Source organism: Microcaecilia unicolor, chromosome 3 (assembly GCF_901765095.1).
Source record: "Microcaecilia unicolor chromosome 3, aMicUni1.1, whole genome shotgun sequence".
NCBI classification, from domain to species: Eukaryota; Metazoa; Chordata; class Amphibia; order Gymnophiona; family Siphonopidae; genus Microcaecilia; species Microcaecilia unicolor.
In genome coordinates this window covers 22155042-22174105 of record NC_044033.1, presented here as the reverse complement: position 1 = coordinate 22174105, position 19064 = coordinate 22155042, and the positions used below count along the sequence as shown (strand labels likewise).

Here is a 19064-nt window from a genome sequence, read left to right as displayed (position 1 = left end):
TTTCTTTAAAGATAGCGTGCTCAGCTGGTTGGAGGGAGCTGAGGAGGGTAAGCACTGGGTCGGGGGTGGGGGGGGGTGTCATCGTGCTGCACCCGGGGGGGGGGAGCTGGCAGGGAGCACCTCCCCTCGAGCTGACACCCGGGGCGGACCGCCCCTCCCGCTCCCCCTTGCTATACCACTGCCTACCTTCTATCTAAAGCTGAATGTCATTTAAGTAAATCTTCTACCTAGCCTGAACACATATAATAGCATTTATCATAAGTTGTTACTTAAATTGATAACTTAGATGTGGAAAGCTATCATTGGGAACCACATCTGTACAAAATCGTTGCGAACCACAAGATATAATTTACCTAAAATTCTGAAAATGACTGAAGTCCGTACTGTTTAAAAAAAGCTTATTCCTCCAGGTTCAACATAACTCTGTTCAACTTTTAGCCTTAACAAGGTTCGAGGACATTAATTATCTTTTTTTATCTTTTACATATTGTTGTTTTAAATGATATTTACTATCTTCCTATCAACTGTATAATTGTACTTCATGCACTGTAGCCTGCCTACAGATTAGTGTAAGCCACATTGAGCCTGCAATTAGTGGGAAAATGTGGGACATAAATGTATTAAATAAATAATGCATAATTAATAAAGCAGTAATGCATTTATGGGATATTCAAGTTTTTCATCACTGAAATCCCGCTGCTACATAAAACGTGCTTTATTCGGGTCACCGAACTTCAGGTGGGAGCTTCTTCCGTGATTTGGGAGGCTAAGGGAAAACATTTTAATGACTGTGCCAACAGAACGTTGACTAGTCTGCTCAATAATATGATAAAAAGTATATGCTTAGGCAGGGCCGCCGAGAGGGGGGGCAAAATTCCCGGGGCCGCAGTCCCACCCGCCACCGCGCCCCTTCCACCCGAACCCCCGTCAGCAGAAATGCTGTCTTCTGTTCTGACTCCGGCGTGCGCGGCCCACACAGACGCGCTCCTCTCAGCTGATCTCCGCTGTACTCTGCAGGGCTTCTGTGCGTCTGTGTGGGCCGTGGACGCCGGAGTCAGAAGACAGCACTTCTGTTGGCGGGGGTTCGGATGGAAGGGGCCCGGCCCGGTGGCGGGTGGGACTGCAGTGCTGGGCCCCCCTCAGGGGGGAGGGCGGGCCGGGGATGGCCTTGTCCCGGGCCCAGCCCAGTCTCTCGGCGGCCCTGTGCTTAGGCAAAACATTTGTGGTTAGTTTTCAGATGGCTTTGCCTTCCATTTTTTTTTTTCAATTTGTTTCACAAAAAAAAAACAAAACTAAACTAAAATGTGGTAGGATTTAACACACAAAAAAATGCATGTGCAAACCCAATACATCAAGGCAGTGGTTGCCAAACCTGGTCCTGGAAGCACTCCAACCAGTCAGGTTTTCAGGATATCCACAATGAATATTCATGAGAGAGATTTGCATGCAGCAGAGGCAGTGCATGGAAATCTCTCTCATGAATGTTCATTGTGCATATCCTGAAAACCCGACTGGCTGGGGTGCCTCCAGGACCAGGTTTGGCAACCACAGCGTTTAAGGGTTGGAATCAGTAAACTGCACCCAAATGTGTGTGCTGGGAAAAATTCGACACTCAGTACTATTCTGTTAAGGGCACCCCGTAATGAGGACCCTTTATAGAATAGCAAATCAAAAGAAAAAAAGCAGATCAAAAAAGACAAAAAAATAGAACAGGAGGGTAACAGAAGAAGTGGTTTATTACAAGTTATCCGATTTTACCTATTTTATTTTGTATTTTTTAGGTGGTTGTATGACTACTTTTAGGGGTTCACTTTGCTTTTTACCCCTAGGTAGGTGATATTTAGTATGTACGGTCATTCAGTTATTTTAGTATTGTATATCTCCACCTATCTGTCCGATGCAGTTCTATTGATATACATTTAGTGTTGATATTATTATATTTTGTGTTGATATCATGTCTTGTATTAAAATTATTATTTTATTGCATGCATATTTAACCTGAATGTTTTTAACTAATATTGATTTGATATTATATTTTATTGTGTTATGTTTTTAGATTTAATCTGTTTTTATTTTATATGATGTGACAGTGTGTTTAGATATGTTTTATTATCAAATATACAATGTGATGTTTATGTTTTATTCATTATGTATTTTTATTTTGTAGTTTTTTTATCCCTGACGCAGCCTGAGGGCGAAAAGTGGCCACATCGGGTAACTTGTAATAAACCACTTCTTCTGTTACACTCCTGTTCTATTTTTTTGTCTTTTTTGATCTGTTTTTTTTTCTTTTGATTTGCTATTTCTGTAGCAGATCTTTGCCTTTTTTTGTTTCTGTCTCCTTTATACAAAAAGCACATAGTGAGCAGGGCCGCCGAGAGCCGGAGCCGGGCCCAGGACAAGGCCGCCCCCCGGTCCCCCCACCCCCACCCCCACCCGAGGTCGCCGCCTACCCGAGATCGCCAACCCCCCCCCCCCCCGCCGCCCACCCGAGGTCGCCGGGCCCCCCTCCACCCGCTATCGGGTCGGGCCCTCGGAACTAACCTTAAGCCTCCTTTCACTTCGCAGCAAGCAGCGGCAGGGCAGACCTCTCCTCCTTCCTTCCGTGCCCTCGCGGACTTTACGTCAAGCGAGGGCGGGACATGGAAGGAAGGAGTGGCCTGACCTGTTGCTGCTTGCTGCGAAGTGAAAGAAGGCTTAAGGTTAGTTCCGAGGGCCCGACCCGATAGCGGGAGGAGGGGGGGGCCCAACGACCTCGGGTGGGTGGGCGGCTGGCGATCTCGGGTGGGTGGCGACGTCCCTAAATCTAGACACCGTTTAGATGCAGATCGGGTGTGTTCTATAAATAGTGCGCATAGTTTTTTGAAACGCCCACGGCCACACCCCCCTGTCAACTGTGAGAATTAGAATTTACACGCCCTGCATTATCAAAGAGGTCTAGAACGTTGTGTGTGTAAATTCTAATTACATCAAATTAGTGCCACTAATTGGTTAAGCACCAATTATCGGCGCTGATTGGCATGTTAATCAATTAAGTTCTGCGCACAATTTGGCTGTGCAGCCAAATGAATGCACACAACTTTGGGCCCCTTTTACTAAGCTGGGGCAAAAGGGGACCTGCGCTGGCATCAGCGCACCTTTTTGACACTCGCCGAGGCCCCCTTTTACCGCAGCGGATAAAAGGTAGGTCTTTTTTTGAGGAAATGGCCATGCAGCAAGTAAAGAACTTGCCACATGGCCATTTTTTTGGGGGGGGGGGGTGGGAGGGGAGCCCTTACTGCCACCCATTAAGGTGGTGGTAAGGGCTCCCGCGATAAACCAGGCAGCACGCAGCCGTGCCCGATTACCACTGGGAACACACCAGTGCTACAAATTAAATACATTTTTATAGTTCTGGATACAACGGCACGCTAGGGGTCAGTGGCCTGGCAGAACTTCCTTTTTAGCGAGCAGTAAGCCCACATTGGGGTTACCTCCACTTTGTATAAGGAGCCCTTAAAAAGTGCCTTATATAGAATTTGGGGGATTGAGAAAACGAGCAGCACAGACCCAGCTTCCATGCCCACGCATACAAAAACGGAAGTGACAATTTCTCAACTTTCATATGTAGCTGCCTCATTTTACAAACCACAATTATAACTTGGTTTCATTTTGGAAGAAATAAACTACGTGGGATTAAGGAAAATGACTCCCTTAATCCCTCATGGAAAGTTCGGCCAACATGAGCACTTTAAAAAAAAAAAAAAAAGAACTCTACGCAGGCTTTTGAGCTGGTGTAAAACTCAACATGGAAATTCTTCCCCATACACATGTATTATATCCCCTTTGCAAAACGGGGAACATGTAGAGTAGCTTTTGGGTCCACCCAAGCCATGTCCCTTTGAAATCTCTTCACGATGTGGATCTCTAGGTGTAAAAGCTGCTTTCTGAAATCCGTATTTACATGTGTGTATGATATAAACAGGTAAACAATTCTATTTACATTGTGGCTAGGTTTCTAAAATAAGGAGCCTCCCACCCAGGTTAAACTAGGGGGGGGGGGAGGTAATAACATTGACTGAGGGAGGCAGTCAGGTTTACTTGGTAAAATTATAGGGTGGGGGTGGGGGAGGGTTGGAAATGAAGAGAGTGAGGTTGTAGGAGTTCGTTTGTTCTACTAGTTGGGGGCGGGGGGGGGGGGGTCAGGGTGCTGGGAGGTGGGGTTGGTCACAGCTTTGGGGTAGGCCCGATATAGGAGGATAAGGAGGTACCAGTTGCAATATAAGATTTTGTGGGAATGAGGTCTGAAGGATAAAGTAACTCATGGGCTGCACCACCACAAATGAAGGGTCATATTTGATGGCTAAGGGTAACTTGTGGGCGGCTTATGAACTTTTCTTTTTGGTTAGCTTCCTAAAAGAAAAGTCCATAAGCCATTATTAAAATGGACTTGGGAAAAATCCACTGCTTATTTCTAGGATAAGCAGCATAAAATGCATTGTACTGTTTTAGGATCTTGCCAGGTACTTGTAACCTGGATTGTCCACTGTTGGAAACAGGATGCTGGGCTTGATGGACCTTTGGTCTGTCCCAGTATGGCAACACTTGTATATTTAGGATTCTGAATGGAATCTTGCTACTCTTTAGGGTTCTAAATGGAATGTTGCTATACACTTTGAAATTCTGCATGGAATCTTTGGGGTTCTACATGGAATGTTACTATTGTTTGGGTTTCTGCCAGGTACTTGTGACCTGGATTGCCACTGTTGAAAACAGGATGCTGGGCTTGCTTCGGTCTGTCCCAGTATGGTAATACTTATGTATCACCACGAGGAAAGTGTGGCTTAATGGTACCGTAAGTCACATGGACGGGGGGGGGGGGGGGGGGGGGGAATTGGTAAATTAAGGGAGCTGGTTTCGTTACCAAATAGCTCCGACTTGTTCTAAATCACGTTGGATGCCATTATAGTATTGTAAGATTAAACTGTATTGGATCAATGATTTTATTAATATAACTAGTAAAAAAGCCCCGTTTCTGATGCAAATGAAACGGGGGCTAGCAATGTTTTCTTCTGTGTGTGCATGTGGGAGTGTGTGTGTCCCTGCCCTCTGGCCTCTCTCCCCTCCCCCCTCTTGAGTCCTTTACTGTTACAGAGCCAGCGATTTGATTTCGTGCTCTGCTGTTTTCCTTCACTGACTGTGTTACAGAGAGGGCGGGGCAGACACTCATAGGGAAACCGGATATCTCGCCCCCTTCACACTTCCGGCTGGAGGCTTCATAGAACGTTGGTGTTGCTTTTTATATAGAGAGATGAGTTGAAATCTACTATAATAATTTGCACCTCCAACGTTCTGAAGCTGACTGCCAGGAAGTTGAAGCCCGGTTCGTAATGTCTGAAGCCTTCCGGTGACGTCACCGTGTTGCCTGGGAAACCGTAACACGTCTCAAGCATGGGCGCTAAGAGTTCGCACCACCATCTCTATCCCCTGCCAGTTCAGCAGTCCAGCCCCCCCCCCCTGCCCTCCCCTTCTGAGTTGCAGGATGCCCATGAGGGCGGGACCAGAGGCAGAGCTCAGACAGATGGGAAGGCAATCTGTAGTGCCGCTCGCCTTCAATGCTGTTACCAGACCCCGAGGTAACAATTTTTAAATTACAGCCGGCACGTAGGAAGGCGAGGGGCTGCCGGAGGACAGGTCCTGCTTGCACTTCGAGGGAGGGAGGGAGGGAGGGGGGCATCCTGCAACTTGAAGGGGGAGGGGCGCCCTGCAGCTTGAAGGAGAGGGGGCCGTGGAACTTGAAGGGCAGACAGGGAGAGAGGAAGGGAGAGAGGGAGGTAGGCATTTACATGTGTTGCTTTACAAGTTTGGAAGCAACTTCCAGGAAAAATGAGGTCAGCTGCTCCTAAATCTCTACAAACCTGGAGGTAGATATTCAGCAGTCAGGCCATTTTTTGTGGCTGAAATGGATGTGCGGCAAAATTAAAACCAGTGCACGTCCATTTTTGGCCTGCGACCTTACCACCCACCCACTGATTTATTGGTAAGGTCTCATGCGCTATCCAGGTGGTAAGCGGCCAGGGCACGTGAACTGGCGGATAAACGCCATGCAGTAGAAAATAGATTTTTATTTTAGGAAACTAGCCAAACCTTTTTTAAACCCTGCTAAACTAACTGCTTTTACTACATTCTCTGGCAACGGATTCCAGAGTTTAATTACACGTTGAGTGAAGAAATACTTTCTCCAATTCATTTTAAATTTACTACTTTGTAGCTTCATTGCTTGCCCCCTAGTCCTAGTATTTTTGGAAGGAATAAACAAGTGGTTCATGTCTACCCATTCTACTCCTCATTATTTTATAGACCTTTATCATATCTCCAATCAGCCATCTTTTCTCCAAGCTGAAGAGCCCTAGCTGCTTTAGCCTTTCCTCATAGGGAAGTTGTTCCATCCCCTATATCATTTTCATCGCCCTTGTCTGTACCTTTTCTAATTCCACCATATCTTTTTTGAGATGCGGTGACCAGAATTGCACACAATATTCGAGGTACAGCTGCACCATGGAGCTATACAAAGGCATTATAATGTCCTCATGTTTGTTTTCCATTCCTTCCTAATAATACCTAACAGTCTATTTGCTTTCTTAGCTGCCACTGCACACTGAGTAGAGGGTTTCAAAGTATCATCAATGATAACACCTAGATCCCTTTCCTGGTTGGTGACTCCTAATGTGAAACCTTGCATTACGTAGCTATAGTTTGGGTTCCTCTATCCCACGTGCATCACTTTGCACTTGCTAAACATTAAACGCCATCCGCCATTGGATGCCCAGTCTCCAACAGAAACAAAGGAACAATAGAGATGATCAGTAATGGATAATATACAGCCAACTTTTATTAACTTCAAAGATGACTCAACTTGGGCTGTGTTTCGGCTGTATGGCCTGCATCAGGAGCCATATGTTTGTTTGTTTTGTTACATTTGTACCCCGCGTTTTCCCACTCATGGCAGGCTCAATGCGGCTTCCATGGGGCAATGGAGGGTTAAGTGACTTGTCCAGAGTCACAAGGAGCTGCCTGTGCCTGAAGTGGGAATCAAACTCAGTTCCCCAGGACCAAAGTCCACCACCCTAACCACTAGGCCACTCCTCCACTATTGCTACTATTTGAGATTCTACATGGAATGTTGCTATTCCACCAGCAACATTCCATGTAGACGTCGGCCCTTGCAGATCACCTATGTGTTCTACATGGGATGTTGGTAGTGGAATAGCAACATTTCATGTAGAATCTCCAATAGTAGCAACATTCCATATAGAATCTCCAATAGTATCTATTTTATTTTTGTTACATTTGTACCCTGCGCTTTCCCACTCATGGCAGGCTCAATGCGGCTTACATGGGGCAATGGAGGGTTAAGTGACTTGCCCAGAGTCACAAGGAGCTGCCTGTGCCTGAAGTGGGAATCGAACTCAGTTCCTCAGGACCAAAGTCCACCACCCTAACCACTAGGCCACTCCAGAACTGTAATATATAACAACTGTTGTACACTGGTGAATTCAGAATTACTGGACATGCTGCAGATATTTGATATTTCCAAGGCTAACGGTATCAAGAGGCAAACGCCTTCTGAATCTGCGTAACCACCAATAACAAATTACCGAAACAATTACTGGCCACCTCCACTGTTCCTGCTCAGTACCCTGGAGTTTTGTTCTTCCTTTTTGGTTTTCGCAATGTTGCCAACAACCCATGCTCAGATGTACAAAAGGCTAAAGACAAACCGACAAAGATGACAGCTAGCTCATTCCTGCAACGTTAAGTAATTTACAAGCATTTTAACATTAGGCAGTTTCTTCTTTCTCCCCTCAACAAAATTAAATTCTATGGAAACTCCAGTGGTTTTATCCTTGGCCCTGAAAGCAGACTACAATATTTTTCAACGATTCTCACTCAACAAACCCATCATTTTCACGGCGTTTCATTTGCAGTGCGTAAATTACACTCATTTGACTCTGAACGTGTTCTCGGACTATTTACGCTGATCACTAGCATTTCGCTTTATGACGTAAAAGGAGAAGGAAACTCAAGCTTACAGCTCCGACCTAAGGCGTCGTTTTTTTTACCTGTCCAAGTTGTCTGGTTGGTCCAGACGAAAGCCTTGCACTGGGAGTGACTTTCACAGACTTCTATGGCTTCCCTGAGGTCAAATACAGAGAGGAGACAACCTTTGTGATGATAAGATGGCCAGCATTTGTAATTCTCCTCTACAATAGACGTGTCGGGTACTCTTCTGTACTCTAAAACGAGAACAAGAAACGTAAAATTGTAAAATCTTCACTTAAAGTAACAATTTTTCCATTTAATAAACACTGGCTTGGATGCATGGTTTGCAGTGGCGTACCAAGGGGGGGGGGCGGTCCGCCCCGGGTGCACGCCGCTGGGGGGGGGGGGGGGGTGCCGCGGCACGCGCCTCCTTCGAGTTCGCTAAACTTCCTCGCTCGTTCGCTGCAGCTCCCTCTGCCCCGGAACAGTTTACTTCCTGTTCCGGGGCAGAGGGAGCTGCAACGAAGTTTAGCGAACTCAGAGCAGGCGCGCGCCGCGGCACCCCCCCCCCCCCAGCGGCGTGCACCCGGAGGGGGGTGTCACTTAGCAGGGGGGGAGGGGCGCGCTGCACCCAGGGGGGGGGGCGCATCGGCGCTCCGCCCCGAGTGCCATCCAGGCCAGGAACGCCACTGATGGTCTGAGCTCTCAAACAGCTGTTGTGGTAGCCGACACCAGCTAGTCTAACTTACTTTCGCAATTTGAGAATCATTTTGAGAAAAAGAAATTGTGTGAATCAAGCTTAACCTTAACAAAATGTTCTTGCAACTGTCATTTTTTTAAGGTAATTGTTTGTGAAACTCTGGCTTTTTCCATAAGAAAAAAAAATGCCTCGTGCAAATGAACTGCCTTATTCCTGGGCAGGGAAACTGCCTGCCTTTGCAACATCTGATGAAGTGCTCTCCTCCCCTCCCTTGCAATCAGAAGCGCCTGCTACTTCACTATTGTCTCTTCAGGGCCTGAAAAGAGAAACAACCCTTTAATTAAGCAGACATTTTCTTCTTTGCTCACATTAATACAAAAGGGGAGTTTGCTAAATGGCCCTCTCAGAAAGGAGTACATGAAGCATGAGCCTTTAGTTCCTGCCCGGCTCCTCCACCGTGTCCTGCAGAATACCCGGCTCCTTTGGCCACCATTCAGTTCCGTTTGTCTTTTTATGAACGCTCTCTTGTTCTCTGTTCACCAGCTACTCAACTGCCCTTGAGCGTCTTCTCCCCCATCCCAACCCCGTGAATGAAGCAAATCAAACATTACACTTTCAAATATTCTAGTTAGAAAATCCTACAGCTAGCCTAAGTGGCTTAAGAAAGAAATTACTGTTGTGTGCCAGAATGGTGATATAGCAAATAGCAATAACAGTTTTTCTAGCAGTTCTGACTGAAGATTTGGTCTAGGATTGTCAGTCTAAAGCAAGCTCGTATTAAATGCTTTGCTTTTTAAAGATGTCCACAAACTAACTACAGGGCATCTACTTAAAATGTGGAACTAAAAGCATAATCCCCTGGATTCTATGCAGCGCGCCTAGAGATCTGTGCCAAACTCCAAGCGTATTCTGTAACGACGCATGTAATTTAATTGGCTTAACAAGCCAATCAGCGTCAGTAACAGCACTTAGCAACCAATAATGAGCCCTATTTGGCAACAGGGGCGTAGCTATGTGGGGTCACGGGGGCATGGGCTCTCGTAGATTTGGCCGCATTGCTGGCTGATCTGCAAGGCTTCGTTCTGTTTCTGTTGAGTTGTCCTGCACGTAGTACGTGCAGGACATCAGACTCACAGAAACAGAAGCCTGCCCTTGCAGATCAGCAATGCGGCTGTGCCGGAGAAGAGGACTTCAGCTGGCAGGGGTTGGGGACCCCCCCGCCAGCAAAGGTACACGACGGCGGGGGAGGGTTGGCGCTGGGGGGCGGGGGTCAAAGATGATGGTGGCGGCAGGGACGTCAAAAATGGCAGAGGGGAGGGGGGTTAAAATGTGCCCCCTCACCTCGGGCTCTGGAACCCCCTCCTGCCGAAGTCCGGCTATGCCCCTGTTTGGCAATAATTAGAATTTACGCGAACAACTCGCTAAGCATATTCTGTAATGCAGGGCGCCTAACTTCTAACATGTGCAGGCCACAAAGGGGCGTGGCTATGGGTGGGGAAATGGGTACTTTTTGGGCGGTCCAAAATTTACACGAATAGTTATAGAATACGGTCTAGTGCGACTAAATCTACATGCCAGGATTTATGCCATGTTTTTGTTGGTATAAATGGATGCATGTAGTTTTAGATGCTGGGATATCAACCATCCTGGAGGCCCAGGCCATACATATTCCGCGAATTAGAAAAGAAAGACGGAAGTCCAAAAGACAGCCGGCCTGGTTGAAAACTGAGGTGAAGGAAGCTATTAAGGCTAAAAGAAACGCCTTCAGAAAATGGAAGAAGGAACCGTCTGAAAATAACAAGAAACAGCATAAGGAGTGTCAAAGCAAATGCAAGGCGCAGATAAAGAAGGCCAAGAGGGAGTATGAAAAAAAGATAGCATTAGAGGCAAAAAAACATAGTAAAACTTTTTTTCGGTATATTAAAAGCAGGAAGCCGGCAAAAGAATCAGTTGGGCCGCTGGATGACCGAGGGGTAAAAGGGGCGATCAAGGAAGACAAAGATGTGCGGAGAGACTGAATGAATTCTTTGCTTCGGTCTTCACCGAGGAAGATATGGGTGGGATACCGGTGTCGGAAATGGTATTTCAAGCGGATGAATCGGAGAAACGTACTGACTTCACGGTAAACCTGGAGGACGTAATGGGGCAGTTCAGCAAACTGAAGAGTAGCAAATTTCCTGGACCGGATGGTATTCATCCTAGAGTACTGATAGAACTGAAAAATGAGCTTGCGGAGCTACTGCTAGTGATATGCAACTTATCCTTAAAATCGAGCATGATACCGGAAGATTGGAGGGTGGCCAATGTAACGCCGATTTTTAAAAAAGGCTCCAGGGGAGATCCGGGAATTTATAGACCGGTGAGTCTGACGTCAGTGCCGGGGAAAATGGTAGAGGCTATTATTAAAAACAAAATTACAGAACACATCCGAGGACATGGATTACTGAGACCAGGTCAGCATGTCTTTTGTGTGGGGAAATCTTTCCTGACCAATTTACTTCAATTCTTTGAAGGAGTAAACAAACGTGGACAAAGGGGAACTGGTTGATATTGTGTATCTGGATTTTCAAAAGGCGTTTGACAAGGTACCTCATGAAAGGCTACAGAGGAAATTGGAGGGTCATGAGATAGGAGGAAATGTCCTATTGTGGATTAAAAACTGGTTGAAGGATAGGAAACAGAGTGGGATTAAATGGGCAGTATTCACAATGGAGAAGGGTAGTTAGTGGGGTTCCTCAGGGGTCTGTGCTAGGACCGCTGCTTTTTAATATATTTATAAATGATTTAGAGATGGGAGTAACTAGCGAGGTAATTAAATTTGCTGATGACACAAAGTTATTCAAAGTCGTTAAATTGCGACAGGATTGTGAAAAATTACAAGAGGACCTTACGAGACTGGGAGACTGGGCGGCTAAATGGCATATGACGTTTAATGTGAGCAAGTGCAAGGTGATGCATGTGGGAAAAAAGAACCCGAATTATAGCTACGTCATGCAAGGTTCCACATTAGGAGTTACGGACCAAGAAAGGGATCTGAGTGTCGTCGTCGATATTACGCTGAAACCTTCTGCTCAGTGTGCTGCTGCGACTAGGAAAGCGAATAGAATGTTGGGTATTATTAGAAAAGGTATGGAAAACAGGTGTGAGGATGTTATAATGCCGTTACATTGCTCCATGGTGCGACTGCACCTTGAGTATTGTGTTCAATTCTGGTCGCCGCATCTCAAGAAAGATATAGTAGAATTGGAAAAGGTGCAGCGAAGGGCGACTAAAATGATAGCGGGGATGGGACGACTTCCCTATGAAGAAAGACTAAGGAGGCTAGGGCTATTCAGCTTGAAGAAGAGATGGCTGAGGGGAGACATGATAGAGGTATATAAATAATGAGTGGAGTGGAACAGGTGGATGTGAAGCGTCTGTTCACGCTTTCCAAAAATACTAGGACTAGGGGGCATGCGATGAAACTACAGTGTAGTAAATTTAAAACAAATCAGAGAAAAGTTTTCTTCACCCAACGTATAATTAAACTCTGGAATTCGTTGCCGGAGAAAGTGGTGACGGCGGTTAGCTTAACAGAGTTTAAAAAGGGGTTGGACGGTTTCCTAAAGGACAAGTCCATAAACCGCTACTAAATGGACTTGGGAAAAATCCACTACTCCAGGAATAACATGTATAGAATGTGTGTACATTTGGGAAGCTTGCCAGGTGCCCTTGGCCTGGATTGGCCGCTGTCGTGGACAGGATGCTGGGCTCGATGGACCCTTGGTCTTTTCCCAGTATGGCATTACTTATGTACTTAAGCGTGTTCTACATACCGCGCCTGAATCTAGGTGCCGCTTATGGAATACGCTTAGGTGACAATGTTTTCCATGTGGATTTTTTAGGCACCATATATAGAATCCCCCCCCCCCCCCCCTAATACATTTAAGAAGTACACCCAATTCATTGTACATCAAACAAAATGTACTGGGAACGACTGTGAAGTATATTTTTAAAGTTCATTATTTTGTTTACTAATTCCAAAGAGACTTCACTCTGCGTTCAAAGCCTGAATAACGACGATGAGGTTGATGGCTCAAATATATTTTTAAATTCATACTAAAAACGTAGAATCTGTCACACAAATTAGAACCTTCAGCCGAGTTGCCTCATGTCTGAGTCACAGTCTTGACTTTTTCAGCTCAAATATTACAACCATACAGTATAAATAGATTGAAAGTATTTTGCTGGATTTGCAGGGGATTTGTGAGGGTTGATTTATGCCCACATGTGACGTCAAACGTATCCATGACCTGTAATTTCATATCATCAACAAAAGGAATAAGAATGCGATACGCTATTGGTGCAAGTCAGGCTCAAGAAGGGGGGCCCTTCCTAGGGGAAGGTTTTACCTTCCAGTTGTAAGTTTTGCTGCAAATTCTAAGGTCAAGCGCTTGTCAGCCTTCGTTACAACATTAACTTTCAGAAAGCAAGGATGCTTTCCAAAGCAAACTCCATCACATGACAAATGTGAAAATATCTAGAAATGCACGGCTAGGGCTCTGCAGCTTGGAGAAGAGATGGCTGAGGGGAGATACGATAGAGATCTATAAAATAATGAGTGGAGTGGAATGGATAGATGTGAATAGTTTGATTATTCTTTCCAAAAATACTAGGACTGGGGGGGGGGGGGACATGCGATGAAGCTACAAAGTAGTAAATTTAATACGAATTGGAGAAAATTTTTCTTCACTCAACGTGTAATTAAACTCTGGAATTCGTTACCAGTTAATGTGGTAAAGGTGGTTAGCTTAGCGGGGTTTAAAAAAGGTCTGGGCAGCTTCCTAAAGGAAAAAAATCCATAGACCATTATTAAATTGGACTTGGGGAAAATCCACTGCTGTTTCTGGGATGATTAGAGGCATCACACGTAGGAATTGGACGGTACGGCTCCCCCTTGATGAAGCACGTATTGCGAAACAGGCAACCTGTCGGGGTTTGTGAGCATGCCGGTGCCTACCAGATAAGTGACATACAGCCTTACCATTAATATTGTGGTGTTATGCTATGAATAAGTAGTTATATACATTCAAGCATTGGATGGTTGGGGGTATAGTCTTATAGACTTATACGGTCTGTGCCCTGAAAAGACAGGTACAAATCAAGGTAAGGTATACACATATGAATTTATCTTGTTGGGCAGACTGGATGGACCATGCAGGTCTTTTTCTGCCGTCATCTACTATGTTACTATGTTACTATTCTCACGGATTGAGGTTCACCATGAGGGTGAAGTGATATTAGCCGTGGTGATTATACGAGACTTCTCCCATACCACATAATTGAACTTGTAATTTTCCTCTACTTGATTGTTTTTTGAATTTGCATTTTGGAGTAGGGAAGTGCCAGAGGATTTTTTGACAGTTCCTGGGATAAGCAGCATAAAATGTATTGAACTTTTCGGGATCTTTCCAGGTATTTGTGACCTGGATTGGCCACTGTTGGAAACAGGATGCTGGGCTTGATGGACCTTTGGTCTGTCCCAGTGTGGCAACACTTAAATACGTAGCATTCTGAATGGAATCTTGCTACTCTTTAGGGTTCTAAATGGAATGTTGCTATACACTTTGAAATTCTGCATGGAATCTTGTTATTCTTTAGAATTCTAGAATCTTGGTACTCTTTGGGGTTCTACATGGAATGATGCTATTGTTTGGGTTTCTGCCAGGTACTTGTGACCTGGATTGGCCACTGTCGGAAACAGGATGCTGGGCTTGATGGACCTTTGGTCTGTCCCAGTGTGGCAATACTTATGTATTAACAGTGTGGGAGCTAGTCCTAAGAAAGCTTGCTGGTGGGTATCATATAGTGTTCTTCTCTGTACCTTGTCAAAAGAAATGATACTCCTTGAGAGGACCACAGAGACCTCAAAGGAGAGCAGAAGGCTAACACTCATTAGGTACTCTGGCCCTTCTTGTCCGATGACCTTAAAAATCAGTTTTAAATTTAGCCCTGCAAGGTACTGGTAGCCAGAGCAGTTTTTGCAGGAAGACTGGGCATCCAAATAGAAGATGCAATTTAATGTGAACAAATGCAAAGGAACCCAACACATGATGCAAGGTTCCACATTAGGAGTCATTGCGCAGCAAAAGGATTTAGGTGTCATCCAGTGGTGTAGCTACGGGGGGCCTTGGGGTCCCGGCCCCCCCCCCCAAATTGGATCTGGAGCCCCTGGTTTGACTGGCAGGGGTCCCCACCCCCACCAGCTGAAGCCTTACTCCGGCACTGTGCTCTGCGCATTGCTTGCCCTGCTTCCTCTCACGTCACTTGCATGCTCGGTTTTAGTGAAACTGAGCATGTGCGAGACTTACTTAGGCGCAGATTGAGTGTATTCCATAACAGTGCACATAGTTTTATGAAATGCCCACAACCTGCCCGTCCCATGCCCATGGCAACGCCCCCTTTCCGGCTGCACATATTAGAACTTACATGCACCATGTTATAGAATATGCCTAGAAAGTTGTGCGCGTTAATTCTAATTAAAGCCAATTAGTGTCACCAAAAACCCACTAACAAGGAATCAATTATCGGCACTGATTGGCTTGTTAAGTTATGAGTGCAATTTCACCGTGTGGCCAAATTATTGCACCGTGTGGCCAAATTATTGCGTAGAACGTAAAGTGCCATTTCTAGAATTTGGGGGTTTGTGTATAGAATCCCTTTCACCCTTTGCATTACATTTTATTTTACAGACACTTTAACTGATATAACGTTACTATAATAAAAAAAAAAAACCCTCTCCTGACATAAAGATGGAATACCACCCTTGATCTTGTAAAAAGCTGGAAGTTACATAAATCACTCTAATTCGAAGGTCGAAAGCAATAAATAGCATCATAAAATGGAAAAAGTTACAATTTTCAGACTAATGGTGCTTAAAACCATTAAACGCTTGTCTGATGCCATCAATGCACCAATAAATTTACACTTTCACGTACATCTCACTGGTTGATAATCACAGGTGTGTAAAGTTTATTACCCATAAAGTCAAAGCACAAAACACACAGAAACTGGCCAGATGTCGATTTTAACTCTGCTTTTAACAGGTTAACAAGGTATTAACTAGAGAGTGTCAAGACATTTCTGGAAAGCTCTTACCTTAATTCTATTTGTATATCGAAGATTGAAAGTAATTTTGTGTTTAATGAAAAAAATAATTTCATACCAATATTTATTTTATTTATTTTGTGCATTTGTATCCCAACTTTTTGCAGGCTCAATGTGGCTTACATTCCGTTATGGCATTCGCCATTCCAGAGAAAAAAAAGGTTACAGGAATTACATATAGAATAGGATAGGCATAGAAAGAAACCAGTTAGAATATAAGGTAAAGTGGTGACGTGCGGGAGTTACAATTATTGATCATTGTGGTATGCCTTATTGAAGAGATATGTCTTCAGAAATTTGCGAAAGTTAGTTAGTTCGTGAATTGTTTTTAGGTTACGTGGTAAGGCATTCCATAGCTGCGTGCCCGTGTATGAAAAGCTGGACGCATGTGTTAGTCTGTATTTCAGTCCTTTACAGCTGGGGAAGTGTAGATTAAGGAATGTGCGTGCTGATCTTTTAGCGTTCCTGGGTGGCAAGTCAACAAGGTCTGACATGTAGGCCGCGGCATCTCAGTGAATGATTTTGTGAACTAATGTGCAGATCTTGAACGCGATACGTTCTTTAAGGGGCAGCCAGTGTAGCTTTTCTCGTAGTGGTTTTGCATTTTCGTATTTTGTTTTTCTAAATATGAGTCTGGCTGCAGTTTTCTGGGCTGTTTGAAGTTTCTTGATGATTTGTTCTTTGCAGCCCGCCTAGAGTGCATTGCAGTAATCAAGGTGACTCAGCACCATTGACTGTACCAGGTTGCGAAAAATGACCCTTGGGAAGAAAGGTTTTACTCTTAAGTTTCCACATTGCGTGGAACATCTTCTTAGTTGTGTTCTTTACATTCACCCTTTCTTCTCGGAGCACACCACCCGAACACTCGTTCACTCTCTCATTACCTCTCGCCTTGACTACTGCAACCTACTTCTCACTGGCCTCCCACTTAGTCATCTATCCCCCCCTTCAGTCCGTTCAGAACTCTGCTGCACGTCTTATCTTCCGTCAGGACCGATATGCCCATATCATCCCTCTCCTCAAGTCACTTCACTGGCTTCCGATCAGGTACCGCATACAGTTCAAGCTTCTCCTACTTACCTACAAATGCACTCGATCTGCAGCCCCTCATTACCTCTCTTCCCTCATCTCCCCTTACGATCCTACCCGAAACCTCCGCTCCCAGGTCACATCCCTCCTCTCAGTACCTTTCTCCACCACCGCCAACTCCAGGTTCCGCCCTTTCTGCCTCCCCTCACCCTATGCTTGGAATAAACTCCCTGAGCCCATACGTCAAGCCCCCTCCCTACCCATCTTCAAATCCTTACTCAAAGCCCACCTCTTTGATGTCGCCTTCGGCACATAACCATTATACCTCCATTGAGGAAATCTAGATTACCCCAACTTGACATTTCGTCCTTTAGATTGTAAGTTTCTTTGAGCAGGGACTGTCCTTTGTTAAACTGTACAGCGCTGCGTAAACCTAGTAGCACTCTAGAAATGTTAAGTAGTAGTAGATTTTCAAGTGAGAGATTTCGATCGATGGTAACTCCGAATTTTCAGGGTGTCAGACACTGGGAGGGAAATGTTTGGTATGGTTATAGTGGTGAATGTACTTACATTATGTTGTGAAGGAAGTATGAGACATTGTGTTTTTTCTGCATTGTTTCAACTGAAATGCATCCGCCCATGAATGCATGATTTGGAAGCTTTTGTTGATGTCGTTGGTGATTTCCTTTAGATCGTGTTTGAACGGGATGTAGATCGTGATGTCATCTGTGAACATGTATGGATTGAGGTTCTGATTGGATAGTAACTTGGCCAAGGGTGTTAAAGAGGGTCGGCGAGAGGGGAGATCCTTGAGGGACTCCGCATTCAGGTATCCATGGGGCTGATATAATCAAGTTAGATATCACTTGATATGATCTCGTGGTCAGAAAGCCTCTAAACCAACTAAGAACATTACCTCCAACTCTGAAGTATTCTAGGATTTCATGGTTGACCATGTCGAAATATAAAAATGAAGTTGGTTTACTGAAGATAAAAAATATATATATTTTCCTTGTTTATATGCCTCTTTTACAAAGTTGTGCTACCGATTCCTGGTGCGGCAATGGAGAGGAAGCCCAATCAATTCCTATGGGCTTCCACTCATTTGCTGCACTGTAATTGCTAGTGTGGCTATGTAAAAGAAGGTCTTAGTTTTCCAAATACTGTTTCCTTTAAAGTTTGTTCTTCAGTCCTCTAAAGAAATGCTTAACTATAAATTAATGATGCATATGTACATAAGTATTGCCACACCAGGACAGACCAAAGGTCCATCAAGCCCAGCATCCTGTTTCCAACAGTGGCCAATCCAGGTCACAAATACCCGGAAAGATCCCCCCCAAAATTTCAATACATTTTATGCTGCTTATCCCAGAAATAAGCAGTGGATTTTCCCCAAGTCATTTCAATAATGGCCTATGTACTTTTCCTTTAGGAAGCTGTCCAAACCTTTTATAAACCCCGCTAAGCCAGTGGCGTAGCCAGAGTGCCAATTTTGGGTGGGCCTGAACCCAAAGTGGGTGGGCACAAAATTTTCTCTCTACCCCCCTCCCCCCCAGCAAAATTTAGTCACACTCAGATGCATTTGTCACACAGGGTAAAGTGCTGCTTTTCAGTGCATCCGATTTCAGACAATTTACTAATCCTTTTCAGTGAGCTTTCAGAGGCCAAAACCTCCTGCCTCAGGTCAGTATAATGCTGTTACGGTATCCTCTCCTGACCTAAGAAAGGAAGTATTGGTCTCCGAAACTTTATTAACACCATATTACTTTATCCTAAATTAAAAATAAAATTATTTTCTTTACCTTTGTTGTATGGCCATTTACTTTGTCTCATTGTGTCTCTAGATTCTGCTTACTTTCGTTTAACTCTTCTGCCAGGGTTTCCTGGCCATTTGTCATTTTTCTCTCCTTTTTCTTTGCTTTCTTCAATATTTTTCTGCCTCTCTCTGTGTCCAGATTTAATTCATTCTTACTATCCATTCTTTAATTTCCTTCATCTACTTATGGCTTTTCATCTTTCACCCTTGTTCTCCCCATGCCCCTTCCTCTTATTCTCCAATCTTTCACTACTCCCCCTTTCCATGCAGCAGCTCTCCTCTTTCTCTCCCCATCCTTCCAGTGTCTCCCCTCTCTCTCCCCATCCTTCCAATAGTCTCCTCTCTTTCTTT

The 19064-nt window shown here is 44.7% G+C and overlaps 1 protein-coding gene across 1 annotated transcript in view; it reads right to left on the bottom strand.

Annotated features, from left to right (window-relative positions):
* Positions 1 to 19064, bottom strand: part of PKDCC (protein kinase domain containing, cytoplasmic) — a 126745-nt gene that overhangs the window by 11797 nt on the left and 95884 nt on the right. The window contains exon 6 of the mRNA XM_030194609.1: positions 8103 to 8276. Coding sequence (XP_030050469.1) covers positions 8103 to 8276 — 174 coding nt within the window. The remainder of the gene's footprint in view (positions 1 to 8102; positions 8277 to 19064) is intronic.